At 33.3% G+C, this 22,340-nt stretch overlaps 1 protein-coding gene and 1 non-coding gene across 5 annotated transcripts in view; one reads left to right on the plus strand and one right to left on the minus strand.

Moving 5' to 3' along the window:
• The window catches only part of LOC129807908 (moesin/ezrin/radixin homolog 1), a 71,700-nt gene that overhangs the window by 44,295 nt on the left and 5,065 nt on the right, over nt 1-22,340 (plus strand). For all 4 annotated transcript variants that reach the window (XM_055857507.1, XM_055857509.1, XM_055857508.1 and 1 more), the window contains one exon: nt 18,675-19,256. In XM_055857507.1, coding sequence (XP_055713482.1) covers nt 18,675-19,256 — 582 coding nt within the window. The remainder of the gene's footprint in view (nt 1-18,674; nt 19,257-22,340) is intronic.
• On the minus strand, nt 6,085-6,157 carry Trnas-aga (transfer RNA serine (anticodon AGA)). Its single transcript has one exon. It is a non-coding gene; the product is annotated as a tRNA-Ser (tRNA).

Here is a 22,340-nt window from a genome sequence, read left to right on the forward strand (position 1 = left end):
GAACTTTGAAAGAACCTTTTAAAAAGATCAATTCAGTTCAATTTATTTAATAATAAATTTCATTCAGTAATATTTAATCTGAATCGTTCAACTTGTTACAAAATATCGAATTAAGAGTCTTTTGCAGTCGTTTTTATTTGACAAAATGTTGTTGGAATGTAACAAATTTAAATTTTTCAGAAAATTTTGTAAGCTTGTCTTTTTTTGTGAAATATATTTTTCAGTATTGTATGATAAGAATAAAAACAAAATTAAAATTCAAAATACTATAAAAATATCATAAACGTTTGACATTACCCAGCAAGCACCAAATGCTAACTGATTTCAATTCAGCTGAAAATATATATATTTTCAGCCGAATTCAGCTAACCTTAAAACGACACTTGCGAGGCAGTGCGATTGCTATATATTTGGTTAGCACTTTTTGTTCGAGTACTACTGATCGGTCAGCATATTCTTGCTGATCGACTCAGAGAAAATAAGCTGAAAACGCTGGTTTTTTTAAGCTAACTGTGCTCGCTGAGAGTGACTGTTTAGTTTTGAATTTGAATTTTGTCAGCGGATTTAGTCAACGAACATCAGTAGCATTTAGAAAATACACAATTGTTTAGCTTATTTTAATTGCACGGAAGCAAGATTGTGGTAAATTTTAGCGTTCCCTGTTTGTTGGATACAGAATTTGTGAATTATTACGTTACTAGTAAAATTTATGGGATATTTATGGGTTATTCAATGCATTGCCAGCCAAAATTCCGGAAGTCGAAATTCCGAATGAATCAGACATATCCCAACTCAGCTTCAAATCATGTTTGCATGCAATCCGATTTTGATTACGTTAAGAATGTCTCCTACAACAAGCTCGTTTTTCGGGATTTTGGTCAATTTGAAATTCGTAATTTCGACTTATTCGGGATTTTCATTTTTCTGGATCTTGACTTATTCGGGATTTAGTTCAATTGGGTTTTCGACCCATTGGCTCCGTTCAGTAATAACCTTTCGAAGAGACAAAGTCACTCCAAAGTCAAGCCAAACCTATTCGAAAATCTACCGAAAGCCTAAAGGCAAGTTCATATACTCGCCGCGTTATCGCTGATTCTTCTGCCATTTCGAATTTCGATATTCTTCACATTTCAATCGTAAAGAATTTCAACAACAATGCACAAACGTCTGTTGCAAAAAGTTAATTTTTGTGTCATTTGTGGATTTTCAGGAGGGCAGACTATTTGAATTGCGATTTCATTACAACAAATGTCCTTTTCATGAACTTATTCATTTTTTGTGTAACTTGACGGTTTAAACATTCGAACTTCCAACGGATTTTTAGGTAAGTTCTCTCTGATAAACCTTCGAATCGGTAAAGGAAAAACTTCAACCGCAGAGAGCTCTCAAATCAGGAAGGTTATTGCTGAATGAAATGATTCGGGATTTTGAGTTTTCGGAATTCTTACCTATTCGGTATTGGACATTTCGGAATCTTTTGGCCCATTCTGCGTTTTGGTTATTCGGCATTATGACTCGTTAAATGTCTAAGTTGAGAAGGGACAATAAAATTGTAAAGAGAAACTGATATCAGAAATTTCTGATATGATAAATAGCAAATTTGTGATTATTATTAATAAAGTGACATTTTATTTGACAACACAAAGTATCAAATTCAATCTCAAATTTTATTTTAACAAAATAAACTTACGAAAGTTGAATACGTCTACAAATTATTCTCGAAATCGAGAAAAAAAGAGAAAAATGCCTGAATTAGGAAGAATATGGGAAGATTATGCAAAAGAATGGAACATTTGTACGTGCCTTATTTATATCGTCTTAACAAATTTCAACTCCCTCTTTCTGGATTTTTTTTTTGTTCTACTAAATTGCTTCAATGTGATTTTGCTGAAAGGAATTTGGTATGAGACACATGGTGTGTATGTGAGAAAAAAAAAGAACAATTTGATAAGACATATTGTTGAATTATTGCGATAATGTGTCTCATTTTTTGTCACCTTTTCTGCTATGTATATATACGATAAAACACACCAAAGTTTCTCGACTAATTTCAAATTGTACCTCTTGAAAAAGTCTTTCGTTTTTCTGTTTTTTTCTTAATATTCCTTATGCTCTTGGAAATTGAAGTATTGGAGAGATAAGGCATGTGGGAATGTGACAAGAAACATTTATGAGAAAACAAATCAATAATAAGTCATATAAAACATAAAATGTGGTTATTGGCGATAGGTTTTTTTTAAAGGTCTAACAATCTTTGCTAATTACAGGCTTTTTCTAGGAAAAAAAGTTGAAATATATTGTTCCGGGAGGTGAATAAAAAGCATTTAGGTTTTTCCTCATCCACATCTATCTAAAAATGTTATATGTTTTTATCAAGATTTATTTATCTGAAGCCCTTGAAAATTCACCTGAATCTGACTGTCGGTATATGTTTGCGCCGTGTCATCATCATTAGAAGTGTTGTGGCTCAATGCAGAGTCACTGCGTAAATAGAAAGAGATGAGAGATACAGGTGAATGATGTTGGGGATTATATAATGAAAAATTATATACCTTATGCCTCTATTTCATGGAATCTTAGCGCCGTCACAAGGTAGACAGAGAGTGAGAGATAGAGAAAGAAAATACCCATAAGATGAACAATAAAAAAATGTTGATTGTATTTAAGGTGAGATTCTGCAGATCATATAAAAAATTTAAAAAAAAAAATCCCCAAGATATTCTCTATGTAACCAAGTATTTCATCAAATACTGCAATGTACAAAAATGAAAAATGAAAAATTGAAAAAGATACAAAAAAACAAGCTTTTTCTCCTCATTTCAATGAAGAATTTAATGTTTGGTTTTCTTCATGTGGCCGAAATGCCCAAAAAACATTATCATTCGCATATAATTTTCCGCTCTCATTAGTATTGGGAGTATAGCAAATGTCAAAGTACTTTATCATTTGCACTTAATTATTTTAATGATAAATTTATACATGATAAATTTATTATTAAATTCACTAACCTCGTTATATATTTTTTGAGCTCAAAATTATTTTTTTCTGGACTTAAAGAGTTTGTTGCAAATTAAATAAATGCTCAGATGTTTTCGAAAATCTAAAGATAATGCTTCTTTTGCTACTCGTATTGTCCGCATGGTGGGGTTCAAGTATTTACTGAATGAATTTCGAAATGTCACAAATGTCAATGCATTCATACAAATAAATACAAAATATTACTATCCTTGCTCATATTATCATTGAGTAACACTCTATAACATATTCGAATAAGACTCAAAAGAATAAAACCCGGATAATACTGAGTAGGGTCGGAGGAACGTCTGTTCGATAGGGAACCCCTGCTGACACTTTTGTCAAAATGATAAAAATTTTGTAATATATCTGGTAAAATATAAGTAATATAACATTTTTTCTGTAATATAACTTTTACAATACACAGAGATGTTCAAATTTGATATTCCAAATGGTACAGAGTAGGGTGTTAATAGGTGCCGACACGAGTTCTTAAAGTGTCAATAGACGTTCCTTTCACCCTAAGGGGCGCTCAGCGTTATTGCTTTAATTAACACCCTGCTATAGACATTATTTTAAGCCTTATTGGTAAGATTTGAATGGTAGGTCCTAATTAAGGGCTAAGTTTTTCCACATATTTTAATGGCGGACAAATAAAACTGTCAAATGCACCTCTTGAATTCACTTTCGAATATTAAAAAAAAACGGTAGAAGCTACAAAGATAGTGATATGTTTTATTTAACCAAAGTGTTAAAGCTTTCACACTTTAGGAAATTTAGGATTTATTGTCAGTGACAGCTGAGTAACATGGCCGGCAACACAATTTTCATAGTTCCAATGTTCGCCGCTGCGAGTGGAAAAGAGTGTCTTCTAGATCCTTCGCGTATATTTTTTAAGGTATATTTTCTATGGAAACTTCTTAAAAGTAATGTATGAAAGACAGGGGTTAATGCAAGCTTTAATTCACGTTTATATGGTCAGATGAGGTCTTTTTTCAACGTATAGGGGAAACTGGGGCACCACCAAACATGGGGTAGCACCAAACACTGCGATTTTTTAATCAGATATTCGACTTCAGAGGACAAGACTTATAGAAATTTATAGGCACTATAGGGATGCTTGTCCACTGAAGAAATGATCGAGATAGTCCAAGTAGTTTAGAAATGAAAATTAGTGTTTGGTGCTACCCCGAGTTTGGTAGTGCTCCAGTTTCCCCTATGTCGTATACGTCAGATAGGGTGCCATTTAGCTTTTAGTTGAGGCACATTCAGAAAAGAAAACAAACAGCAAACAATGCCTGTGAGTAGGTAGAATGTTAAGCAGGTTGCACAAAAATATCCATTACCAGTTTTAAAATTTATAAATTGTACTAAATGTGCTGACGAAATTAAAATTCAAAATATACCAAATACACTAATAATAAAAATACTGATTTAAACTTACATATTAATCTATTATTATATTTAAATAATATTAAGCTAATTGATTCGCTTTTAAGTTCTGACAGGGGAAATTGGGGTAATCCATATCAATTTTAAATCCTAAGAAAATTTTACTTTAATATCTTGGAGATATTTTAAATATAAAAAATGAAAAAAAAACTAATTTCACAAATTGAAAATAGAAAAATGAACAATATTGTTTTTTTTTAGAACTTTACAAGTATTAACTCTTTAAATCATTGCCAGTTTTAGAATGGGTAATAGGGTAACCTTTACGATAAAAATTCTCTCACTACCATGAGTAGTACTCCATTACTCATAAATTTTACATTAAAATTTATTTAAAAAAAAACAATAATTTCGTCATAGAAAAATATCAGAATTTAATTAATAAACCAACATCCGCAATAAAATTATCTATCGTACCTATTGTAATTTTAATGTTTTGATGGGTAGCTTTAATGTATGAATCGATAAAAAACATAAGTTCTATAACACTTAATGTATGTTCTTTAGGATTTAATTATCATTCTTAATCATTACACGTTATGAGAGTTAGTTGTTGAATCAAGAAAGTGAGCATTGCTTGAGGTTGTAGAACCAAATTACATGAATACTCAAATACTGAACCATTTTTTTCCAATTTATATTTTCTTACCGCAATTGTTAGACAAAATCGCAATATACTATTACTTAGATATATATCCCGACCAAACAGTGTTTTCCCGGTGTACACAATGGTTCCGTTCAGTAATAACCTTTCGAAGAGACAAAGCCACTCCAAAGCCAAGCCAAGCCTATTCGAAAATCTACCGGAATCCTAAAGTGCAAGTTCATATACCCGCCGCTTTAGCGCTGATTGTTCTGCAATTTTGAATTTCGATATTCTTGACATTTCAATCGTCAACAATGTCAACAACAGTGTACAAAAATTTGCTACAAAAAGTGAATTTTTGTGTTGTTTTGTGGAATTTCAGGATGGCAGAACGTTTTAATCGCAATTTTATTAAGATAAATGTCCTTTTCATGAACTGCTCACTTTTGTGTAACTCGCCGGTTTAAACGTTCGAAATTCCAACGGGTTTTTAGGTAAGTTCTCTCTGATATACCTTCGAATCAGTAAAGGAAAAACCTCAACCGGAGAGAGATCTCAAATCGGGAAGGTTATTACTGAACGAGAGAAATAAGTACTTATTAAGTACTTAACACTAAGAAAGTGATTGCACAGACTTCTGTTAGCTTCGTACGTAATCCCAAGGTGTCCCGGTCAAAATTCCGAAAGCCGAAATCCCGAGAGCCAAAATCCCGAAAGCCAAAATCCCAAACGCCAAAATCCCGAAAGCCTTAATCCCGAAAGAGCAAAAATCCCGAATTCTTAGAAGTGTCATAGCTACTCATACGATTGTACCCGCGCTTCCTGGAGGCAAAGGGAAATTTTCTGTGTGTTGGGAAATTATTCCATATAATTTCATCTCTATCAGGATTTTGAACATTCGAGATTTTTGCTTTCGGAATTTTGGCTGCCACCGATCGCAAGAAATTTTTTGTTTATGCACAGAGAGCGACAATCAGAACAAGTGATTCCCCACCCACAAATTTAACCCAAATAGAGAAAGAAAAAATTCCTGCCTCCACCCAGGCTTGAACTAGGGGCCTTTCGCTGTCTAGGCGAATGCTCTACCAAATGAGCTATGGGGGCACTGGCTCTGATTGCCTTTGCCACCGATCTCAACCAATTGCCATGTGCACTTCAACTCTTTTTCGACTCACTGCGAGCTTTGAGAAATGGTATCATGCGTACAATTGAAAGTGAAAGTGAAACTGTTTGCTTCTACCGGAATCGCTGGCTGTTATTCAATTCCGAATTTTCGATATTCTTGATCTTGACACTTCAATTGTCAACAAAATTAACAGCAGTACGGAAGCGTTTGCTGAATAAAGTGTATTTTTTTGTAGTCTTGTAAAATTTCAAAATGGCAGAACGTTCTAATGTCATTAAAAAGAAATGTGCTTTTCAGGAATCTATTCACTTTTGTTTAACCATCCATTGAAGTTTTCAAACTTGCATTGGATGCATGTACCATATATTACGTTTTTAATTTGTTTCTGCTATTTTCTCATTTTTGAAAATTTAGTGAAGAACTGTGAACAAAATGTGATATCGAATTTCGGAGTTGTACGGGTTTCAGGCTAGAAACTTAACCAAGTTCCCGAATGTTGCGAAATCCTACAAATAGCAGGCCATTTTAGTGGTATTTTGAAATATCTATGGGATCGTTTATCCTTAATAAAATTTCTTATAAAATCTTGCTTAGCTAACTTAGATTATAATAAGCCATGGCTAAGTCTTAAGCCTGCTGCCCATATAAAGTTTTGACGGTCAATGCTACTCAGCTCAGTCCTGATTCACATTCATGAAATAGCTACATCTTCTTATCTCTTGACGTATGAGTCACATAAACTTAAGATTCTTGATTTTCAGATAAAATCACTAAAGCTATGATAACTTCACAAATACCTCACTAAAGTTTATGAATGTAGTGAATAGCACATTTATTGAAACAAACTTCCCACCCATCCCTTTGAATCAATACTACAAAGTGTAACTATTTATTATTTTCTGAATTTTCTCAATACATCTCTAGTCAAATTGTGAAATATAGGAGGAAGGGTGTGTAGATGTATAGAACAATCTGGAAAATAAATAAATATATATAAATAAATATATATGCAAAAGACGAACAGCTACAATAATTGTGTATGAGAAAAAAAATGCAAAATAAACTGCTTGTGTCTCGTATTTACAATAAATTGCATGGAAATAAGTGGAAAAAGAATTTTCCCTGACCCAAACCATACATCCAAAGCTGTCGGTTTGAATTTTGTTTTAAAAGTATAATTCATTTATTTGCATTATAACTTCTCGTTTGCAATTATTGTTTCAGTTTTTTTTCTGTACCATTAACTTGTGCATTTCTTCTCTTCAAATGACAACTCTTTGCTTTTAGAATTATCCATAGATGAGGAAAATGTTAAAGTTTTCCTGCACATCTTCCCGCTGTTGCTGTGAATTAATTTTTCACTGTAGAGGGGAAGGGTTGCAAGTTTCGCACAGACTTTGGGTTCAAACATTTCAGGGTTTCCCATGTTATTTAAAGGAATCTATTCTCATTTTTTTAAGAGAATTTGGGACTAGACTAGGTTTGAGAAAAATATGTAGTGTTCCAAGCCAGAGTGTGTGCGAAGCCTGAAAGCCTTCCCGTACTTTGGCTTCTATGCATAGAGATAAATAAGTAAATAAATAAATAGAGATGACGTGGTGGAAAAAAGCAAATTGCAGTTTCCTCATTTTTCCATCTTTTTTCCATCTCTCACCCCAATGAAGCTTTTATTTTCCATGCTGAGATTTATCTTCTGTGTGACTGAGATGATATTATGTGTGAGAGAGACAATATGTTATTCACTTAATATATTACATAATTTTCTATTTTTGCATGCTGCCTGTTTTTTTTTATTCTTTCTTCTGTCTTCAAAATCCATTCTCTCTCATCTATTCACACAACAAATCAACTGAACACAATTTTTAATGTCCAATGACAAATAAAATTTATGGTTGGTTTACCATTTATCTTTTCTTTTTTTTTTGACAAAATTTTATACACAATTTCTGTAAATTTGTTGCGGAAAATAAAACTACGAAAAAAATATATATGTTCAATATCAAATAGCCGGAAAATGTGATTTGCAAGCAAGTGAAGAAAATCAAAAAACTGACCAAATTAATCAAAAAGAAATTCCCAAATGGACATAAAAATGCCAGAGAAACTGATGAGGAGGATGAAGATGAAGAAGAGGATTTGGTAAGAAAAAAAGAGTGTCTCAATGAAATGATATAAAATGCGCTAATCTTCCCAAACTCAGAGAAATTAATGGATTTATTGAGTAATCACATCAACTTCTTTCACTGAAAGATATTGCAAAAGACTTTGACGCTTGTTTTTTCACCCAATTTTCCTTTCGCACCGTCTCATGTGATTGTTGGAAAGATGAATGAAATAATCACTCGAGATGTTTGTCTCTAAATTTCCGGTTCATCTTATAAGAGATGAACACATCTTCACACGATTTTGATGCACACAGGTTTATTCATGGAAAATGCAAACAAAAGATCATAAATTAACGAATGGAAAATGATGTTAATACTTCTGTAATATTTTGAAAAATATTCTTTAGCATCAAAATCATTCACTGTTATGCTCAACGCACAATAACTTTGGTTTTGTAAACATGTTTTTGACATTTCAATGAGAGTGAATGAAACCTAGATATAGTCATCTCGCTCTCTGTCATATGAAATTTTGAAAACATGTTTACAAACAAAATTTATTGTGCGTTGGGCATCATGCCCTACGCACGCACAATAACTTTTGTTTTGTAAACATGTTTTTGACATTTCACTGAGAGTGAGTGAGATCTAGATCTAGTCATCTCGCTCACTCTCATAGGAAATTTTGAAAACATATTTACAAACAAAAGTCATTGTGCGCTGAGCATTACCTTACAGAAATAATTTTCGAAGCTTCTAAAATTTCGAAGAGATGAATTTGAAAATATTTACGGTGCAATGCTTTTAGACATTGCGGGAAAAGCTGATTGGAAATGATCAATATGTCTTCCAAAATCACTACATTGCTGATCCAAGTAAAGGATCACATTCAATTATACCTTCGAAGTTTCATAAATCCGATCCTTTTGAAGATATTTGCACTTAAGCGTATACTTCGGGAGGTAATACAATAGGAAACTAACTAAATGGTAAACTCTGAATAGGGAGATTACTTGCCATTTAGAGTTTAGACCATTCAAAAGTTCCATTTAATCCATTTGAAAGTATCACTCTGTGATGAATTTGAAAAGATCCTTCGCAAAGCGATCCTTTAAAAATATTGAAATAATTAATAAATAACATTTCGTAATGAAGAAATAGGACATATTTGACACGTTCAGAGAAAACTGAACCTATCGTATATGTATTTCTCAATGAAAATAAGCCTTTCTGGCTCTGTGAGACAAATTTCCTCCAAATGCGCCAGGAATATTTATCCTATTGAAGCTTTCGATGCTACAACGCACGTTTTTCATTAATCAAAAATTGTGATCTATTTTGAAAAGACAAAGACTCCTGACGCATCCAGAGGGAACTTTTCTCCTTGATATCCTAAATTAATATCAGCGTCATTTCATTTTTACTACTACGCAAATCAGTCATTCTTTTAATGACTTGGCTCTCTTGGCTCATATACCGAATATGCTCAAGCCACCCTAGTTCCAGCTGCCTATTAGTTGTTCTCATGAATTATAGCCTCATAGTTAAAAATCATCTTTTTCTACCAAAATTAAGTAACTTAAGAAATTACCTAATGTCAATTAGGTCAATTAGGACAAAATCGAAATGGATTATTCTAATCAGATAAATTTAGGATAGATTTAGGCAATTTACTACAGTGCCCGCTCTCTAATCCGGATCGGCGTAATCCGGACGAGTTATCGACGGTTACATTTAAAATAATTTTGAGGTCATGCATGCATGTGTCTTCACCAATGAAAATGAATTATCCTGTGATGTTTTTGTTTAATAAATGAAGTATAATAGCATAGAATTCTCTAATTATGCCTTTTTAATCTTCTTTGAAACTTTTATTCTAATTCAACAAAAAAACCTTGTAGGGGAGACCGGGGTATCTTTAGCCAGGGGTAGAAGTCGACAGTGGATTTTTCTCGTTTCTCTTAAAATGTACATTGAGCAAAGTATTTTTTAATGAAAGCAGGAACACATCCCCATATTGCCAGAAATATTTATAACTCTGATCCTGTTATCCTACAATTTCGAAGCATTTTTATAAAATGGGTATAAAATTGTAATTTTGATGTTACAGTTTTTGGACCAGCATTTGGTTTTCTATGTTTTTAGTCAAAATCTCATAGTTTTACTTTGTTTCTGGTTTAATAAAGTTGATTAAGAGACTTTCAACTTGGATAATAATTATCTACTTTTTTATATAAGATGATAAACACTGAAACAGCCCTCGGGGCAGATGTAAGCACTCTTCCGTGGCGGACTAAAACTATTACTGATTTTTCACTAATACATGAATTGTCATTTGGATATGCGATTTATGAAATAGATTTTTTCAGGATATTTGCATCAATTTTGCCGAAATTACAAAAATGTCATAAAAAAGTCGGCTAAAGCCTTTTTGTTTAGGTTTAAGTGACATATTTAGCATCAGTGGGCTTCAGTGTATCAAGCGAATCAATATTTGGTATCTCCAGTTTAAAATTTCGTCTGTAAAAATGATGGCAATTAGTACCCCAAAAGTGGCTATACACTCGACTCTTCGTTATCCAGCTGACGTGGGGACAAAATGACATTTTGGTTTTTTGAATCTGGTCAATGTTTTTTATATTTTCTGCTGTGGGAATTTGTTTTCTATCGAAAAACAACAGATTTTTTTTGCGATGTGTTTATGTTTCATTTTGTAGCACGATTGTGTGTCAAAAACTTTGATAAAATGAAAATAACACATTAATTCACTCTGGACAAACTGCATGCTTCGTAAAAAATCGTTTTGAATACATCAACCGCCAGAATTTGGCAGCTGTCACCCGGATAACGAAGTGCCGGATAACGAAGAGCCGTGTGTATTTATCCAGACCGGGACAAGTGTAGCCAGTATGTCATACTTTTTTTTATTATCCTCTCTAGAAAAACTCAACGATTTTAGAGCTTTGAACTACACTGTTTCATACAACCAATATCCTAATGCTACTTATATGAAACATAAAAAACATTAGATAAACTTTATCATTTTTTTACAAATCGTGCGCGAAAAAAAGCTTCATTTGCTGGCTAAAAGTACCCCGGTCTCCCCTAATATATTTTCGAGACGTTGAACGAATTCAAAAAAATCCATCCGGATTACGAAGCGGGCATCTGTCATATAGTCTCCCAATCATCCGGATTACAAAGCGGGCACTGTATTCTGAAACCGTTTTTGGAATTAGACATTCGGATAACTTTTTCACCGAGCTGTTTTTTTTTTGGCAAAATATCTGTAGTTGCATTTTATTGACTTTTACTTAAACTACAAGTATCGTTTTGAGGATCTTTGCACGTTACTTTGTACATGACATATCCCTATTTACTGTGACATGATAAACCGGATCGGTGAAGACCATCAATAAGTGCTAGAAATAATGAAAGTTTTACAGATAGCAGAATGCAAAGTTACCTTAACGACGGTATTAGGTACTTCCTAATACCGTCGTAACCTAATACTTTCCTACCTTTCTGAAAAAGGTAATATGTTGTCCTGAAGTGTTCAAAAATATTTGTTAAATGTATCTTTTTTAACTTTTAACAGAGTCAATGCTTTCTCGTCCTAGCCATCTTACTCACTCACTTTCAATTACAAATATGTTTGCAAAATACAAAGAATTGTGAACATGCCATTATTCAGTATAATTTGGTAAACTTGTTATAGACATTTAAAATAGTGAGCGAAACCTACTCCTTCTCATGAACACAGAATACCTTTTGTTTCGTAAACACATTTTTGATATTTTAATGGGAGAGAGTGAAACCTAAATCTAGTCATCTCGTTCACTCTTCTCTGTCTATGAGAGTGAACGAGATGACTAGATTTAAGTCTCACTCACTCTCATTAGAATATCAAAAACATGTTTACAAAACAAAAATTGTACGTTGAGTATATTTACTACAACCTCTTTATTTCGCATTTTGTTTCTTTACTTTTGTCTCTATTTCTGTCAATTTCTAATTTGCAAATTGTTTTACAATTTCATAGATAAAAGATAGCAAACATTTTCTAAAATTAAGACTCTTTTGTTACTAAGTTAGCAGCACCCTAACATCTGTTTTTACATTTTTTTTGTGAACAACCTTATGTAAAATGCTCTGTGCTGAGGAAAATTTTAACACATTTCTGCGTCACAGTCACCTCGCACACATTCGATATAATTATACCGTGTTTGCACTGCTGTAAGAAGATTTTCATCTACCTCGAAAAATCCGCATTAATCCACCTTTCTTCCCAAGAAACTGTGGCACAAGAGGGAACAAATTATCTGGAATTGCGCCTATTATTGTATTTATTATGAATCATAAATGCAATTAATAGCACAATGTGATTTAATTCACCCAGTGTTCCATTTATTAGTGCAAGTATAAACAGGGATTATTTACTTTGATTCATATATTGGAGGAAAATTATGGGAAGGAAGAGAGAAGTTTCATAATTAAAGAGGATGTGGGTGAATCAAACAGATGGTCGTTAAGAAAATTATTAAACAAACAATTATTAGATTTATTATTAGTATCATGATACAATTTGTATAACTCATTTTTGTCTCATTTACTGACGCTATTTCTAATTCAAACTTACTCTCTAACCATTGAGAGTTTTTTTTTTATTTGTAATATTTAGAAGAGCGTGTCAGAAATGCAGAAAATTGCCATGTGAAATCAGTGAGGAAAATTGTTGCAATTTATCCTGTTTTTCCTCTTTTTTTTCACTGAAAAATCTCGTAAAAAATACCAACTTAGATGATTGAATTCTCGTGACATTCTATTCACTAGTTTTGTGCAGTTTTTTCCTTCACAGCGAGCAAACTACCATCAACGATTTAACTTTATTACCACTTTTGTGATAATTGCTCAAAAGTTTTTCCTCAATCCAACTGACCAATTGAAATGTGACACATCAAGTTAAATATAATGCGCTTACATAAGCACAAAATCTATATGGTTATTGATACATTTTCCATATAATTTTAATAAAATCCATTCAAGCCATTCTATGCCATTTTTCTTCCATAAAATTATTAATAACTATGCTGCAGTAATTGTCGCATTGGGCTTGGAACATTTTATTCTTCTGTCTATCATAATTTATTCTTCACGTTCAAATCTCCAATGTGTAATCTTTTACGGCATAAATTGGGGGTTTTATGCTGTGGCAATGAATTTCAAGGGAGATAACACTCAATCTAACGATGTGTACACCACATAAATTAGCATGATTGTTAGAGATTATATGGGTGCGATTTTTGACGAAATATTATTTATTAGAAAGTATTATTATGTGTATTTACAATCTTGTTTTCAAAATATGACAAAATTTATTGTCGAACACTTCAGTGCAATTCGCAAAAAATCAAAAGTTTAATAAAGCAATAATCATTTTGTTGCCGTAAATGAAATAGATGGATTAATGGGATTTACCACATTTCATCGAAAGAAAAGAATGATATAGAAATTGCTTTATTACGGAAAAAATAATTGTAGCAAATTGCTAAGGTTATTTATCTTTCAAAAAATACACTTTTAAGATTTATATGAATCATTTTTGAAATCATTAAACATTTAAAGGTCAAGGGGGTAATGAAGTATAACTAACTTAGGATGACTGTACAACATCAATATTAATATAATCTAGGTAAAATAATTTAGCAAATATTCTCTTCAATTGTGGATAAATCCTTAAGGTTTAATCATTAAGAATCCCACCTACAATAAGCTGAATTAGGCTTATCACTAGCTTTATTATTATTAATAAAATCACTCAAATCGCACAAAATCACTAAGAATCCTTGAATAAATTTGAAAACAAATTTAAATGTTTTGGAAAATATTTTATCTTGAAGAAAATCTAATTAGTCCGGAGGATTTATTAATTAAATCGCGACCGAGCCACTAACGTGTAGGGGAAGATTTTGCAGGTTCGTATTAAAAAAGGAGTCCAAGATTCAAGATTTTTTACTGAATACCACACAAACCGAATCAATTATATCACTATATCAAAAAAAATCTTTTACTTATTGGGTTCGTAATTCTGTCCCACAAAATTCCTAGAAGTCCTTGGATTTTCCTCTACAGGAAAATGAAAATGTAGCTGCATTTTTTACGAATGTGTCCGGTTTAACTCTGCTTCGTACCATTTTTTTTCGCCTCTGCAGGCCTCATTTTCCCCGAAAACATTACACCGGGCACAAAAATTTGGACATCACTACTTAAGTGGAACTTTCATCTACTTGTATTCACCATTTGTAGGAGGTATCACGCATTAAAAATCAATTTTAAGCTATTTTTCTAACTCATGTTTTTTGACACTCGAAAAACCATTTTTTCCCTGCATTCTGACAGTCAATTGAGAGCTTGGTTTCGTATGATTCTCTCATAATCACACCTATTGTAATCCTCGGATTTTCTCTGACACCTCCAAACAGTTTTACAGAACATATTTCGGGCATAACTGAATTCGGTAACGACCAGCCACCAATTTAAAATGAAATGTGGGAAGTTCCACTTTAAAACAAGGAAAATGGAATGAGAAATACTCAAAATACATCGAAGTGACAATTAGAGAATCACGTCTACCATAAGCAGTCTAGTTTCATCACTGCACAAATCAGAAAGAAGCAATCACACCTATTGTAATCCTCGTATTTTCTCTAATACTTCGAATCTGTCTTAAAGAATATTTTTTGAACATCAGTGATTCTTAGAATTACCAGTGATTAATTTAAAGCTAAATGAGGAAAACTCCGCTTGAAAACAAAGCAAATTGTATAAAAATGCTTAAAACGCACCGTATGGTCAATGAAAGAATCACACCTACCATAAGCAGATTTAGGCTTAATGTTTGATTTGACAGAAGCGAAACAAAAACATCTGATGAAGTCTCACTTTGCTGTGGAAGTGTGTGTTTTTCTTCGAGATTTTCTTGAAAATGTTGTAATATCACAATTTTCTTGTCAACTTGTTCAGTGGAATCTCTGGATGGGTCAAAATATCCAGAGCGTCGTGCACAGTGTGACCCAAAACAGTCAGGAATTCTCAGAGTTGGTGGTCAATAATTTTGACTGATATTTTTACGAACCTGCAGAGAAGGCAATCTTTGTGAAATTTCCTCCGCCCACAAAAACGACCCCCTTCGAGCGAAAGATTTTCACGGTAAATATTAACCCTGATAAACCCTCTACAACTAGGAATGTTGTTTTTCTTCGAAAACACTCTTGAAGTGTGAAAAAATGCATAAAATAATATACATCGGAATTACGATTTTTTATTTTTGCTCCTAGGACTCAGGAAAAGGCTTAGGCTCCCAAGTTTGTCAGGAAATGTGAGATATGGGATTATCTATTAGAATATATTACCATGGATGATATTCATTTAGTAACTTGAAAAAAATCAACATTTATGAACCTGCGACGTTACGAAGGTACAAAACGTTCCCCTATTCTAGAATACGCGGGAGAGTTACCCTTTGGCGGGCTAACTCCAACACAACCCCAAACGCACTCTTTGATGATCCGAGAGAGACTGAATAGATAGACATGCGCATAGCCCTTCTCTACGTCACACCTAAAGTAACAACTTCTATCCCAGAGCGAGCATAGCTACGAAGGTGACTATGATACTACTCTATAGGGGACTATATTCAAATTCAAATAGAGCCGTTGAGCGCTGTTCTACAATCTTGTGAGTGACAGCTGAGCAACACGACCGGAAATATAATTTTCCTAGTTCCAATGCTCACCTCTAGGAGCGCAAAACGATGTCCTTCTTTTATAAGTAGCTTTAAGCTCTTATAAGCTTCTTAAAAGTGAAGTAATTAAAATCTTTAAGAAAGAACTGCTGCTGCTGACACTGGAGGTTGTCAAAAGGGCAGCAGCTCCGGATGTTCTGCAGTTCAGCCAGTTTTTAAAAGAATTGGAGTAGGGTTTGTTCGGCAGACATTACGGGCTCAAATAGAGCCTAGGTGTCCGCAGCCCACAGATCGTACCACGCTCCCTATTCAATCTATCTAAAGTAGGATATGAAAAGGGGTTAATTCAGGCTATAATCCATACTTAACTGGTCAGACTCTAGAATTATAACCTCAAATTTATTTTTATAAGATTTTTTGTCTTTTAGGGCACCTGTGCCAAATTTCGGCATAGTTGCATGCAAACGCCAAAGTCTTAAATCTGAAATGTAATATTTTTGAATACAAATTGATTTTTTTGTTACTTCTTTTTAAAAAGTGTTACTTGGGACCTTGTAGATAGTTTATCGTCTTTGTTTTTTCTAAAATCATTTTTAATACATTTCAAAATGAATAAAAATATAGATATAAATAGCTTTGGTGGCTTATTTCGGACACCATTGATTATCATAGTTCTTGCTCTTCCGAAATTCTTCCAATGTCTTTTTTATATCATCTTGATCGTCGAAGGGGGTTATTTTGTGTTTTTTTGCATTATATCATCTTTAGAGTATGCAAAAACTAAAAAATCATGGCAATTTGTGGAATAAGAGAAGTGGGCGAAATTGCAAGCTGACCGAAATTTGGCATAGGGGAGACTGGGGCACATGTAACCATTTTCGATAGATGCGAATTTGAGGTGATTTTCCAAGGACACCGTGATTTTTTGGAAAATCTTTCTTAGCTCATGTTTTACCCTTGGGTATAGGCAATTCGTCGAGGGTAATGCGGATGCTGGAAAACAATTGAGTTTTCCATAAAAATAAAATTTGTGTCCCTGTGCATTTTTCTCTTTTCACAAAATACCTGGGGTAGAAGTAACCACTTTCTGGGGAGGATGTAAACACCTTTTTTCCCACTCTTGAAATTAACTTTGCACCACTCTCGATTATTTTAATTACTTAAGAGATATATAAAGACTGTATATTTTTCAAAAAATCATGACACTTTTTACAAAGAATAATTAAAATAGCAAAAAAACTAAAAGCATGCATATCAAAGACATTTTTCAATGGATTTTCCCCATATTTTGACATCATGTGACTTTTTATTTAACACAGCGCCACCAATTTTTTTCGTAATCTATGAATTATAGATATTTCGCATGAAGGTCAATTTCCCGCTCTTTTACCTACTCATTTTGTGAAATTGAAATTGCCTGGTTACATCTACCCCAAATGCTGTTTTCTGACCAATTATTAATTCTTTTGAAATAATGAGAATCTCAATTTGTCTAGTAAATCCATAAATATAATCCTAAAAGATGTAGGAAAGAACTGGTATTGCTACATTTCGATTATTTTACACAGTTTTTAATTTCCAGGTGGAAATCCAAATGACCAAAATAATTGAAATATCAACATTTTCGGGAAAAATGATTTTTATTTTTAAAGTATTAGGATTTTGTTGACCAATTCTTCTGTGGACATACATCCCCATGGTATCTATGAATGCTTATGGGTTTTATCCTCTGGAGTCTTAAAATTAATGAAAAAAATCACAGTGTTTACAACTACCCCAGATTACTACTGCCCCAGTTCCCCCTACTTACTCTAATATGATACTTCATTGAGTTTTCTTTAACTTCAATTTGGTACACTACAACCCGCAAATATTCCCTCCTTGATTCCTAAAAGTATTACCTTTGATTGTTACACAGTGATAAGAAAGGAAAAATACTGAGATAGAGAAATTCTACATTGAAGTGCACAATAAATACTATTTCAGGGTGACATAAATTATTTTAATTTTTTTATTGAGAGAATTTTTTTCTACTTCTTGTTTATTTCCTTTTACTTTCTAGTTAAATTGTCCATCAATGTGAAATTCGGACACTTATTATCAATTTGATATTAATATTTTCTCCTTGACTTTTTGCGATGTTTAGAAACTGTGAATTATGATGAATTGTCTGAGATGGGCCTGAAAATTACCAAAAAAAATTTCTTTTTCTTTAAATAAAATAAATAGTGATTTTTATGCAATTTACCCAAAAAAAAAAAACTGACAAAATTATTTATGCTCTTTTCTCTCTATTCGAAAAAAAAACGAATTTCTTTCATGCTTTCATGTGTTTGGACTTAGCCAGGGTCTATGTCTCTTTCACATTGGGTAATGTATGAAATAATAATATTTGGTTTATTTTATATAATGAGGGGAAGGAAGAGGGGAAAAAATGTATATATGATACTGTATGAGAAAGAAAAGTGGAATGACCGTAAAATGGGTATTTAAAGCTCCATTTTTCTTTCTCTTAATTCTTTTTTTTTTTGGTTGATATTGTAAAATTATGAGGAAGTTGATGATGTCTTTCTCATGAAATTTTTTTGGTGTTTCTTTTTTTTTTTGTTGGTGGTTTTCCTTGTGGCGGATTGATGGAAAATTCAGGTGATGAATCAAGATGTGAAGAAGGAGAATCCGCTACAGTTTAAATTCCGGGCAAAATTCTATCCGGAAGATGTTGCTGAGGAATTGATTCAGGACATAACGCTGCGTCTGTTCTATCTTCAAGTAAAAAATTCAATTCTCTGTGATGAGATATACTGTCCGCCAGAAACATCAGTTCTCCTGGCATCATATGCCGTTCAGGCACGCCATGGTGACTTCAATAAATCCAATCATTCATCTGGCTTCCTGTCCAATGATCGTCTCTTGCCACAGCGTGTCATTGATCAGCACAAGATGTCCAAGGATGAATGGGAGAAGAGTATTATGACGTGGTGGCAGGAACATCGTGGTATGCTCCGTGAGGATGCCATGATGGAATATCTCAAGATTGCCCAGGATTTGGAGATGTACGGTGTGAATTATTTTGAGATTCGCAATAAGAAGGGAACAGAATTGTGGCTGGGAGTTGACGCCCTTGGACTCAATATCTACGAAAAGGATGACAAATTGACGCCCAAGATTGGATTTCCCTGGTCAGAAATCCGAAATATCTCATTCAATGACAGGAAGTTCATCATTAAGGTAATTATTATATTTTTTTTATCAACTTTTTTTTTCTTTCTTGTCCATTTAGCTCTTTTTGTTTTGAATACATAAAGAGACCATCGCGGAAAAATATGATAAACTTTCTCTCCTCTTTCAATGTCACTCTACTTTTTCCTCCTTTTGACTTGGTACTTTCTCATCTAATAAAATGCAATTCAACTGGGTCTTGTGTACCATCATTTTTGCTGACTATATTTTTGCTTTGTTGACCGTGAAATTGCGATAAAAAGAGTGTGTCAAAATATTTTGTTTCTCTTCCAAATTATAGCACAATTTCAAGTGATTTCCTCTAATTCAGCATTTTGGGGGTACTTAAATTTTGGTTAAATCCTCACGGGAAATTGCTTTGGGAAGTACTTGAGGAAATCCGCAAAATTGATTTGGCTGTATTTATAAATTAGTTAATTTATTGATGAAATTATTTTGGATTTATTGGGGAAACTTGTGGAATGAAATGTAAATAAAAGAACATGGAGCAATGTGGGGCAAAATGTGACAAGTTGAAAACTTCAAAAATGGATGACATTTAAGATAAAAGCGATTGAGGATTCTAATTTTAACTAAGGCTCAGCGCACAATAACTTTTGTTTGTAAAAATGTTTTCAAAACTTCCTTTGAGAGTGAGCGAGATGACTAGATTTAGATCTCAATCGCTCTCGTTAAAATGTCAAAAACATGTTTACAAAACAAAAGTTATTGTTCGTTGGGCATAAGATTTGTGTCTCTGAATCAGTTAATGTTTATTTGATGGATTTATTGATAGAAGGGATGACAAACCGCCCCAGACTTTGCGAAGTGCTCGAACTTATGATTTATACGGGCTTCAGACCTAAGGCTTAGCCATATGGCTTAATTCGTCTAATTCCTTATCAATCAAGATTTTGGAGGAAATTGTTGTTTAGGATTGGATATTAAGGGCAAATTATCCTTTAGATTGATTTGAAAAATCAGGAAAATTGTTTCTTATATACATTTTTGAGACCTTCGAGAACTGGGCTAAACCTCCAGTCTGAACCGGGCATTAGATGCTATCCCTCAAAAGTACTTTCGCATCATTTACCATTTACCGGATTTCAATCGATTTGAACTGATTTGTTAATCACTCAAAAGATCCCCCAAATTATTTTTAACAGTAATAAAACTGATTTTCCGACAAAAATTACTTATCGGTTCATTACCGGTTCACAACCGATTTATAAGTCACTCAAAATATTTCCCAAAATACACCTCAGGAATAATTTCATTGAAGTTAGTATATAAATTTGTTATCGGTTATGAACCGGTTTATTACCGATTCAAAACCGATTAGAACCGGTTCAGTTTTATAAAAAATTCCGAGACTTTTCCAATGATCCCAAACATGACCCTATTCGCTTCATAAATGCGCTCTCTTGCACCGTTTTAGCCTTTGACCTTGAAAACCCGTTATTAGGAATGATTCAACGATATTGTTACGAATATGTGTAATGGATTCCCCACCTGTGTAACTATCGCACCCTGGTAGACTTATAACCCTCTCTTGGAAAGAACAGCGTATATTTTCAATTATTGGGGATGCTAAGGATATTGGGGAAGTTGAGGTTGTTCTTAGTGGCTCTGTCCTTCGCCTTCCTCTACTTCTTAGAGCTTCCGATCAGTACCAGACTTAAGGTCCCTCGACCACCCAGACCCGAGCTATGAGTCCAAAAAAAATTTCTTAAAACGGCCATAACTCCGGTTCTAATTGTCAGAATTTAAAACGTGAAGGCATTTTGGAAAGGTCTCATGAAATGCCATTTCTCCATCTAACATCGCAATTTCATAAAACCACCGCTAGGGGCGCTATACCTATCAAACAAAAAAAATACTTAAGTCGATCCATAACCCTCGACCCGACCTATAAGGGGTCAAAGTTCGAAAATTGACCGGCCTCTATCTCCGGTTCTAATTCACATTTTGAGCTAAATTTTAGGTTTTTGGTTTCGTCTCGATGAGTACTTTCAGATGGAAGTTCAAAAAGTCACCACAGGTGGCGCTGCGATAGCGTCAAAATTCATCAAAATTCAAACTCATTTTTCTCAAGAACGTCATGGGGTATTTTGATCAAATTTTAGAGCGCTGTAGCCTATGCTATGAAGTTTCCAAAAAGTGGCGTGGGTTCGCTATGGTTATAATAGAACCGGGGATATGAGGGGTCAAAGTTCACAAAATTCAAAAAATCATCTCCAGTTCTATTTGACCGATTTTGATGAGTGAGAGCGCGAATTAAAGGTCCCGCAAAGCGCTACAACTTTCTAAAACATTTGAACTTTGCAGAACTAACGCTAGGGGCGCCACAGTCAAAAAACCAATTTTCGTAACACATAACCACACCCGTCAAATAATTTCGTTAGATATCTTTTAAGATTTCTGCAGAAAATATCTACGCCTCTGCAGAAAATCTGCCGAGAAATCTGTAGATATTCTTTGTATTATTATCTGTAGATATCTGTAGATGTAGAAGAAATAGTGTATTTTTTGTTAATTTATAATTTATGTTAATAATGACAAGTTACAAGTTAAAATATGTAAAATCGTCCAGAAAATGAATCTGCGTCATTAATTGCCAAATTTTATGGATATATTTTACTTTATATTTTAAATATTTTCAAAAATACAAGTTTATGAGAATCAGTTGTTTTTTGCTGTGAAGTTAACAAAAACGATAATTGGAAAGTAAAACGATTTTGACAAATTATTGGTGAGATGTTACAAATAATGGATTACATTCCCCAATGATTTAATTTATTTGAAATAACTAATATTTCATCATTGCTTAATTTTTATCGAAATATTTACAATTATCATTTTGATGTCCCAACTTTTTTTTTATTTTATCCGAGACACACTTAGAGGGATTATAACAGTTATACTTAAGATTTTATTTCAGGAATGAATCCCTCAGGGAGATTTTGTAATTTTATTTCGATATTTTAAGTGACGGAAGATGGTCCCAGTTGGATATTTTAGCGTTATTTTTCATGTTTCTTTTACCATTAATTCTTGATATTAGAATTTGGGCCAGTAATAATTAATAAAAAA

This window comes from Phlebotomus papatasi, chromosome 3 (assembly GCF_024763615.1).
Source record: "Phlebotomus papatasi isolate M1 chromosome 3, Ppap_2.1, whole genome shotgun sequence".
NCBI lineage: Eukaryota > Metazoa > Arthropoda > Insecta > Diptera > Psychodidae > Phlebotomus > Phlebotomus papatasi.